Source organism: Oncorhynchus keta, chromosome 21 (assembly GCF_023373465.1).
Source record: "Oncorhynchus keta strain PuntledgeMale-10-30-2019 chromosome 21, Oket_V2, whole genome shotgun sequence".
Lineage (NCBI taxonomy): Eukaryota > Metazoa > Chordata > Actinopteri > Salmoniformes > Salmonidae > Oncorhynchus > Oncorhynchus keta.
In genome coordinates this window covers 51455266-51465265 of record NC_068441.1, presented here as the reverse complement: position 1 = coordinate 51465265, position 10000 = coordinate 51455266, and the positions used below count along the sequence as shown (strand labels likewise).

The following is a 10000-nucleotide window of genomic DNA, read 5'->3' as shown; positions in this document are numbered from 1 at the left end:
GCTGGGTCTAGTCAGGCTATAGCTGGTGGTGTAGATGAGGCTGGGTCTAGTCATGCTATAGCTGGTGGTGTAGATGAGGCTGGGTCTAGTCAGGCTATAGATGGTGGTGTAGATGATGCTCGGTCTAGTCATGCTATAGTTGGTGGTGTAGATGAGGCTGGGTCTAGTCAGGCTATAGATGGTGGTGTAGATGAGGCTGGGTCTAGTCAGGCTATAGATGGTGGTGTAGATGAGGCTGGGTCTAGTCATGCTATAGCTGGTGGTGTAGATGAGGCTGGGCCTAGTCATGCTATAGATGGTGGTGTAGATGAGGCTGGGTCTAGTCATGCTATAGATGGTGGTGTAGATGAGGCTGGGCCTAGTCATGCTATAGATGGTGGTGTAGATGAGGCTGGGCCTAGTCATGCTATAGATGGTGGTGTAGATGAGGCTGGGTCTAGTCATGCTATAGATGGTGGTGTAGATGAGGCTGGGCCTAGTCATGGTGGTGTAGATGAGGCTATAGATGATGTGGTGTAGATGAGGCTGGGCCTAGTCATGCTATAGCTGGTGGTGTAGATGAGGCTGGGTCTAGTCAGGCTATAGATGGTGGTGAGGCTAGATGAGGCTGGGCCTAGTCAGGCTATAGCTGGTGGTGTAGATGAGGCTGGGCCTAGTCATGCTATAGATGGTGGTGTAGATGAGGCTGGGCCTAGTCATGCTATAGCTGGTGGTGTAGATGAGGCTGGGCCTAGTCATGCTATAGATGGTGGTGTAGATGAGGCTGGGCCTAGTCATGCTATAGCTGGTGGTGTAGATGAGGCTGGGCCTAGTCATGCTATAGATGGTGGTGTAGATGAGGCTGGGCCTAGTCATGCTATAGATGGTGGTGTAGATGAGGCTGGGTCTAGTCATGCTATAGATGGTGGTGTAGATGAGGCTGGGTCTAGTCAGGCTATAGATGGTGATGTAGATGAGGCTGGGTCTAGTCAGGCTATAGATGGTGGTGTAGATGAGGCTGGGTCTAGTCAGGTTATAGATGGTGGTGTAGATGAGGCTGGGTCTAGTCAGGCTATAGATGGTGATGTAGATGAGGCTGGGTCTAGTCATGTTATAGATGGTGGTGTAGATGAGGCTGGGTCTAGTCAGGTTATAGATGGTGGTGTAGATGAGGCTGGGTCTAATCATGCTATAGATGGTGGTGTAGAGGAGGCTGGGTCTAGTCATGCTATAGATGGTGGAGTAGAGGAGGCTGGGTCTAGTCATGCTATAGATGGTGGTGTAGAGGAGGCTGGGTCTAGTCAGGTTATAGATGGTGGTGTAGATGAGGCTGGGTCTAGTCATGCTATAGATGGTGGAGTAGAGGAGGCTGGGTCTAGTCATGCTATAGATGGTGGTGTAGAGGAGGCTGGGTCTAGTCATGTTATAGATGGTGGTGTAGATGAGGCTGGGTCTAGTCAGGTTATAAATGGTGGTGTAGATGATGGTGTAGATGAGACTGGGTCTAGTCAGGTTATAGATGGTGGTGTAGATGAGGCTGGGTCTAGTCAGGTTATAGATGGTGGTGTAGATGAGGCTGGGTCTAGTCATGTTATAGATGGTGGTGTAGATGAGGCTGGGTCTAGTCATGTTATAGATGGTGGTGTAGATGAGGCTGGGTCTAGTCAGGTTATAGATGGTGGTGTAGATGAGGCTGGGTCTAGTCATGTTATAGATGGTGGTGTAGATGAGGCTGGGTCTAGTCATGTTATAGATGGTGGTGTAGATGAGGCTGGGTCTAGTCATGTTATAGATGGTGGTGTAGATGAGGCTGGGTCTAGTCATGCTATAGATGGTGGTGTAGATGAGGCTGGGTCTAGTCAGGCTATAGATGGTGGTGTAGATGAGGCTGGGTCTAGTCAGGTTATAGATGGTGGTGTAGATGAGGCTGGGTCTAGTCAGGTTATAGATGGTGGTGTAGATGAGGCTGGGTCTAGTCATGTTATAGATGGTGGTGTAGATGAGGCTGGGTCTAGTCATGTTATAGATGGTGGTGTAGATGAGGCTGGGTCTAGTCAGGTTATAGATGGTGGTGTAGATGAGGCTGGGTCTAGTCAGGTTATAGATGGTGGTGTAGATGAGGCTGGGTCTAGTCAGGTTATAGATGGTGGTGTAGATGAGGCTGGGTCTAGTCAGGTTATAGATGGTGGTGTAGATGAGGCTGGGTCTAGTCAGGTTATAGATGGTGGTGTAGATGAGGCTGGGTCTAGTCAGGTTATAGATGGTGGTGTAGATGAGGCTGGGTCTAGTCAGGTTATAGATGGTGGTGTAGATGAGGCTGGGTCTAGTCAGGTTATAGATGGTGGTGTAGATGAGGCTGGGTCTAGTCATGTTATAGATGGTGGTGGAGATGAGGCTGGGTCTAGTCATGTTATAGATGGTGGTGTAGATGAGGCTGGGTCTAGTCATGTTATAGATAGTGGTGTAGATGAGGCTGGGTCTAGTCATGTTATAGATGGTGGTGTAGATGAGGCTGGGTCTAGTCAGGTTATAGATGGTGGTGTAGATGAGGCTGGGTCTAGTCATGTTATAGATGGTGGTGTAGATGAGGCTGGGTCTAGTCATGTTATAGATGGTGGTGTAGATGAGGCTGGGTCTAGTCATGTTATAGATGGTGGTGTAGATGAGGCTGGGTCTAGTCAGGTTATAGATGGTGGTGTAGATGAGGCTGGGTCTAGTCAGGTTATAGATGGTGGTGTAGATGAGGCTGGGTCTAGTCATGTTATAGATGGTGGTGTAGATGAGGCTGGGTCTAGTCAGGTTATAGATGGTGGTGTAGATGAGGCTGGGTCTAGTCAGGTTATAGATGGTGGTGTAGATGAGGCTGGGTCTAGTCAGGTTATAGATGGTGGTGTAGATGAGGCTGGGTCTAGTCAGGTTATAGATGGTGGTGTAGATGAGGCTGGGTCTAGTCATGTTATAGATGGTGGTGTAGATGAGGCTGGGTCTAGTCAGGTTATAGATGGTGGTGTAGATGAGGCTGGGTCTAGTCAGGTTATAGATGGTGGTGTAGATGAGGCTGGGTCTAGTCATGTTATAGATGGTGGTGTAGATGAGGCTGGGTCTAGTCAGGTTATAGATGGTGGTGTAGATGAGGCTGGGTCTAGTCAGGTTATAGATGGTGGTGTAGATGAGGCTGGGTCTAGTCAGGTTATAGATGGTGGTGTAGATGAGGCTGGGTCTAGTCAGGTTATAGATGGTGGTGTAGATGAGGCTGGGTCTAGTCAGGTTATAGATGGTGGTGTAGATGAGGCTGGGTCTAGTCAGGTTATAGATGGAGGTGTAGATGAGGCTGGGTCTAGTCAGGTTATAGATGGTGGTGTAGATGAGGCTGGGTCTAGTCAGGTTATAGATGGTGGTGTAGATGAGGCTGGGTCTAGTCAGGCTATAGATGGTGGTGTAGATGAGGCTGGGTCTAGTCAGGTTATAGATGGTGGTGTAGATGAGGCTGGGTCTAGTCAGGTTATAGATGGTGGTGTAGATGAGGCTGGGTCTAGTCAGGTTATAGATGGTGGTGTAGATGAGGCTGGGTCTAGTCAGGTTATAGATGGTGATGTAGATGAGGCTGGGTCTAGTCAGGCTATAGATGGGAAAGGGATACAACGGAATGCATTCAATTAAATGTGTATTCTGCATTTAACCTGAATCCGAGAGTTGCGGCGGTGGTGTAGATGAGGCTGGAGAGAAAAGGCAGGTGGTCAGGATGGGAGATGGAGACGAGGAGGAGGAAGGTAAGTCTGAGGAAGAGGATGATGAAGAGGATTTATTTTCAGACTCCTCCTCAATGGGTACAGAGCTGACAGCCAGTCAGGCTGAGGGGTCAAAGTATTGTTGAGGTTCCTGAATGAGACTAAAAGGAAAAAGAAGGTTTAATCTTGAAGCTTTCCAGGAACGTTTGTAAGATCAGTAGAACACAACAGGAAACATTTTAGGTTGAGGACGTGGGTCATAACAGTGCGTCAGTTTCTACCTTCAGACGCTGTTTGAATTAATCGTTTTTTTCTGGCACTGGGAAATGTTTTAGCTTTGCTAAGGGTCCCTATCTTTGCTGGATTTTCTCCCACTTCTTATGGAGGCTCTTCGGGTACTTTGGTGCCAGAGATGCAGGAAAGAAGACTGTTGGGTTAATATGTAAACATAAAGTAGAGCTGTTGTTTCTGCTGGAGACACATATTTTATAAATTTAACTTTATTTAACTTGGCATGTCAGTTAAGAACAAATTCCTAGGAATTTCCTAGGAATAGTGAAGGCAGCTCGGGGATATGAACTTGCAACCTTTCGGTCCAACACTCTAACCACTAGGCTACCCTGCCGCTCATATTGATGAGGTGAATGACGTCGATTGGGGGCTCTGGTGGAAAGGGGCAAGTGTGCTGAGCCATGGAACGAATGTTAGTGCAGGGGTGACAGTCCTTTTTGCTCTGGGTCTGGCCGTAAACATTTGCTCCTCAAAGGAGGTGTGCAGAAGTAGACTTCTTGTAGTAAAAGCAGAAATGAACAACAGGGGTTTTGTCCTTATAAATGGGTATGTGACTAACACAGGGAGAGAGAGGTGGCTTCTGTTTGGGTGTCTTAGACAGGAACTCTCACAGGTAATGCGTGAGGAGACGCTGGTGGTCGGCAGGGACTGGAACTGTACGATAGATTTTTACAAAAGACAAATGGGGAGGAGCCTCATTCAGGCTCAGTGGGGGTGGTAAGGGACATCATTAATCAGTTTGTCCTAGTGGATGTTTGAATGACATCCCAACACAAGAGCGTATACATGGTTGAAGGTCTTTGGGGCTAGGGTGAGTGCAGCCCGACTCGATCAGTTTTACATGTTCAGGAATCAGAGCAATAGGCTGTTGGGTGCTAACATTCTCCCGGTGGGTTTTTCGGATCACCACATAACCATGTCTATTTCACCAGGGAGAGTATTGGGTTTGAGGAAAGGTTTTTGGCCTGTGTGAAGATGTTGTATGCTGGGGCATACATGTATGTAGGTATGTATTGTCAAGGTGGGAGGGGGGCCCAGTAGGCCAGTCTGGGTGATGTAGGGCATTAGACAAGGATACCTTCTATCGGGGCAGTTATATACACTAGCCGTTATGACTTTTTTGGGCCTGCCAAGCAGGAAATATGTAGGGAGTGTGCTGGACAGGCATGGGTGTGTTGACAGGCATAGCAGTGTTGGCGTATGCAGATGATGTTTCTGTGATGCCCAGGAATAGGCAGGATATGCAGGCACTCGAGACTAGTTCACCTTAGCTTCGTCAGCTAATGTGAACTGGGGCAAGAGCAAAGCTCTCTTATGTGGGGCGTGGAGGGATAGGGTCTCCCTCCCCTCTGCTTCCAGGGGGTTTGCAGTGAGGTTGTGAAGTGCTTAACATTTTGGGGGTGTACCCGGGCTCGGAGAGTTGGGTCAGGAAGGACTGTGAGGGGCTGTCACAGTCAGTGGTCATAAGACTGGCCAAGTAGAGGTGGCTCCTGTCCCATGTGTCATATAGAGCGGTGGGTGATGATAATCAACAACCTGGCAGCATCCTCCCTGTGGCATACATTGGCTGTCCTCAACCCCCCCGTGTGGCTGGTCTACGCTGCTTGCAGACCAGCAACGCAAGCTGGTGGATTTTTTCTGGTTTTGGCCAGCAGTGTCGTATATGTCTGTCCACAAAGGAGGACAGGGCCTGGTGGACCTGGAGAGCAGGTTGGCTGCATTCTGACATTTTTTTTTAACCTTTATTTAACTAGGCAAGTCAGTTATTAAGATCAAATTATTATTTTCAGTGACGGCCTAGGAACAGTGGGTTAACTGCCTTGTTCAGGGGCAGAATGACAGATTTGTACCTTGTCAGTTCGAGTGTTCGATCTTGCAGCCTTCCGGTTACTAGTCCAACGCTTTAACCACTAGGCTACCTGCCACCCCGAGGTAGTGCAGAGACTGCTGTACCATACTGATGTCGGCTGAACGGAACCAACATGCGAGCTGCTGAGGAGAGCTGGTGGATTAGGGTTGGACCGGCAGCTGTTCCTCATGAGGCTGGAGATCGCCTGGCAGCTATAAGGCCCACATGAGAAGGGGGTGTGGAGCCTGGGCTGTGTGTGTGAGTGTGGTGTGGGAAGAGCCTATCTTCCACAAACCAGACATCCTTTTGAGATCAGTTCAGTCGGTCAGCCTGCAGAGGGGACTGATGACAGCGGGATTACTAAGGCTGGGTGACCTGCGGCTGTAGGGGGAGGAGGGGTGGAAAACCCTGGAAGTCCTGGCGCAACAAACAGGATTAACATTTCTTAGGCTGCTGGAGAGATTCCTGGAGGAGGTCCAGGAGGTCCTGTCTGAGCCGGTAAGGAGGGTGTTTGAGCGGCCAAAGGGGAAGGGGCCACCATTATTTCCACCATTGCAGGTGACGGCACTGACTGAGGACTGGCAAGTTGGTCTGGAGGACTTGTTAGATTTTATCACTCTGAGCCCGGGGGAATTTGAGGGGGTGGAAGGTAAGCCCTCTACAACCTCTGCATTAAGGTGAGGAAGATAAGGAGCCTAACAGGAGTGAAGGCACATCAGTGGCAGGGGGTATGTGGGGCGGAGAGTATGGTGGGTTTTAGATGCAGGGGGCAAACCCCCAGTACCAAAGAACCACCGATAGAGGGTTCTACATGGATCCCTGGCCACTAACAGCTGATTGGCAAGGGTTGACGCGGGAGTCGGACCGGGTTTGTCCTTTCTGTGTCATGAGTGAAACTGTGGTTTATGTGTTTTCTGTGTGCGCCAGGATAATGCCATTAATGTCTTTGTTGGAATGTCTGTGTGAGAGCCTGGGAGTGGAGTGTATTGCCTGTGTGAGAGCCTGGGAGTGGAGTGTATTGCCTGTGTGAGAGCCTGGGTGTGGAGTGTATTGTCTGTGTGAGAGCCTGGGTGTGGAGTGTATTGTCTGTGTGAGAGCCTGGGTGTGGAGTGTATTGTCTGTGTGAGAGCCTGGGTGTGGAGTGTATTGTCTGTGTGAGAGCCTGGGTGTGGAGTGTATTGTCTGTGTGAGAGCCTGGGTGTGGAGTGTATTGTCTGTGTGAGAGCCTGGGAGTGGAGTGTATTGTCTGTGTGAGAGCCTGGGAGTGGAGTGTATTGTCTGTGTGAGAGCCTGGGTGTGGAGTGTATTGTCTGTGTGAGAGCCTGGGTGTGGAGTGTATTGTCTGTGTGAGAGCCTGGGTGTGGAGTGTATTGTCTGTGTGAGAGCCTGGGAGTGGAGTGTATTGTCTGTGTGAGAGCCTGGGTGTGGAGTGTATTGCCTGTGTGAGAGCCTGGGAGTGGAGTGTATTGTCTGTGTGAGAGCCTGGGAGTGGAGATTGTCTGTGTGAGAGCCTGGGTGTGGAGTGTATTGTCTGTGTGAGAGCCTGGGAGTGGAGTGTATTGTCTGTGTGAGAGCCTGGGCGTGGAGTGTATTGTCTGTGTGAGAGCCTGGGAGTGGAGTGTATTGTCTGTGTGAGAGCCTGGGAGTGGAGTGTATTGTCTGTGTGAGAGCCTGGGTGTGGAGTGTATTGTCGGTGTGAGAGCCTGGGTGTGGAGTGTATTGTCTGTGTGAGAGCCTGGGAGTGGAGTGTATTGTCTGTGTGAGAGCCTGGGAGTGGAGTGTATTGTCTGTGTGAGAGCCTGGGTGTGGAGTGTATTGTCTGTGTGAGAGCCTGGGTGTGGAGTGTATTGTCTGTGTGAGAGCCTGGGAGTGGAGTGTATTGTCTGTGTGAGAGCCTGGGTGTGGAGTGTATTGTCTGTGTGAGAGCCTGGGTGTGGAGTGTATTGTCTGTGTGGAGAGCCTGGGAGTGGAGTGTATTGTCTGTGTGAGAGCCTGGGTGTGGAGTGTATTGTCTGTGTGAGAGCCTGGGTGTGGAGTGTATTGTCTGTGTGAGAGCCTGGGTGTGGAGTGTATTGTCTGTGTGAGAGCCTGGGTGTGGAGTGTATTGTCTGTGTGAGAGCCTGGGTGTGGAGTGTATTGTATGTGTGGAGAGCCTGGGAGTGGAGTGTATTGTCTGTGTGAGAGCCTGGGTGTGGAGTGTATTGTCTGTGTGAGAGCCTGGGTGTGGAGTGTATTGTCTGTGTGAGAGCCTGGGTGTGGAGTGTATTGTCTGTGTGAGAGCCTGGGTGTGGAGTGTATTGTCTGTGTGAGAGCCTGGGTGTGGAGTGTATTGTCTGTGTGAGAGCCTGGGTGTGGAGTGTATTGTCTGTGTGAGAGCCTGGGTGTGGAGTGTATTGTCTGTGTGAGAGCCTGGGTGTGGAGTGTATTGTCTGTGTGAGAGCCTGGGTGTACTGTTGGGATGTTTATGACGGGGTACTGGTATTCAAATATGGAAAAGGCGTGTTGTTGTGTATTGTTGAATGTTGTGTTTGCTCAGCCAAAGTTGGCAATTGAATTTAATAACAAGTTGGGGGATAACAGACCCCTTCACAATTATTGGAATGGTCTCTGCACGCCATAGGGTGGAATTTGATATCTATAAAACGATAAAAACTGTGGAGATGTTTCAGGAGATACGGTGTGTCGGGGGAAGGTCAATACAGCCGGAGAAGATGGGTTGGATATACGGTTGTAGAAGTTTTTGGTTATTGTGATGTGTGGTGTTGTTCTGTATTGTGGTGTAGAGGGCAGTGAGGTTTTAATGACATGAGGATGTATCAATAAAGAAAGACAAAAAGTCACTCTGTTTCTCTCTCTCTCTCTCTCTCTCTCTCTCTCTCTCTCTCTCTCTCTCTCTCTCTCTCTCTCTCTCTCTCTCTCTGTTTCTCTCTTCTCTCTTTCTCTCTCTTTCTCTCTCTCTGTTTCTCTCTCTTTATTTCTCTCTCTCTGTTTCTCTCTCTTTCTGTTTCTCTCTCTCTCTTTGTTTCTCTCTCTGTTTCTCTCTCTTTCTGTTTCTGTCTCTCTCTCTTTTTTTCTCTCTCTCTGTTTCTCTCTTTCTGTTTCTCTCTCTCTCTCTCTGTTTCTCTCTCTCTGTTTCTCTCTCTTTCTCTTTTTCTCTCTCTCTCTTTGTTTCTCTCTCTGTTTCTCTCTCTCTCTGTTTCTCTCTCTCCCTTTCTCTCACTCTCATATTCTCTCTCTCTCTCTCTCTCTCTGTTTCTCTCATTCTCCAGTTGTACATCCAGACCACCACCCTCTGTATCTCTATGAATCTCAGTGCCTCGGTGGCCTTAGGGATGCTCTACATTCCTAAAGTCTACGTCATCATCTTCCACCCGGAGCTTAATGTCCAGAAGAGGAAGAGGAGCTTCAAGGCGGTGGTGACGGCCGCGTCCCTGACCACACGCCTCTCACACAAGACCAGTGACAGGCCCAATGGAGAGGCCAAGACGGAACTGTGTGAAAACGTCGATCCAAACAGTAAGTTTCACCACATCAGGGTTCACAAACCGTCTCCGAATGATAGTACAGGGCTGGTATTACAAAACTGTCTGTGAGTTGGATCTGTCATCTAGGATCAGTTTTTGTCGTAAAAAAAAAAATCATAACGAATTCCAATTCAATCAATCAAATTGATTTATAAAAACACTTTTTACGTCAGCAGATGTCACGAAAGTGATTTCATCAGCATCCCAATTAGCTGTTGCTCATGCAGCAGTTCCTCGTCCTGATAGTACGATTACATGAACACAAGGGCCCCGATCAGCAGCGGTACTACGAGACACTCTGTGAATAATGTTCCAGAATGTAGTTTTTCCTTCGACCGTTGCTTTCTGAATTAATACACTCCGTTGCTGCTGCTGAGAGAGTTTAAAATGGATGACCCTTATGGAGAATCTACAGTCGACCATCTTTTGCTACACAAAGTTGGACAGAGAGAGAGAGCAAGTATGACGAGGTACAAATTAACTCCTCACTCCTAATAACTGGGACTCCTCGAACACATCGGGTGGATCTCTCTCACAAATGGCAAACTATTCCATACATAGTGGTCTACTTTTGACTGGGATCCCGGTATAGGGTAGGGTGCCATTTAGGGGTGTTATGTTGTATGTAT

At 48.8% G+C, this 10000-nt stretch overlaps 1 protein-coding gene across 2 annotated transcripts in view; it reads left to right on the top strand.

Annotated features, from left to right (window-relative positions):
• LOC118400637 (metabotropic glutamate receptor 7) overlaps positions 1-10000 on the top strand; it is a 512169-nt gene that overhangs the window by 476488 nt on the left and 25681 nt on the right. For both annotated transcript variants that reach the window (XM_052474151.1, XM_052474153.1), the window contains exon 10: positions 9117-9363. In XM_052474151.1, coding sequence (XP_052330111.1) covers positions 9117-9363 — 247 coding nt within the window. The remainder of the gene's footprint in view (positions 1-9116; positions 9364-10000) is intronic.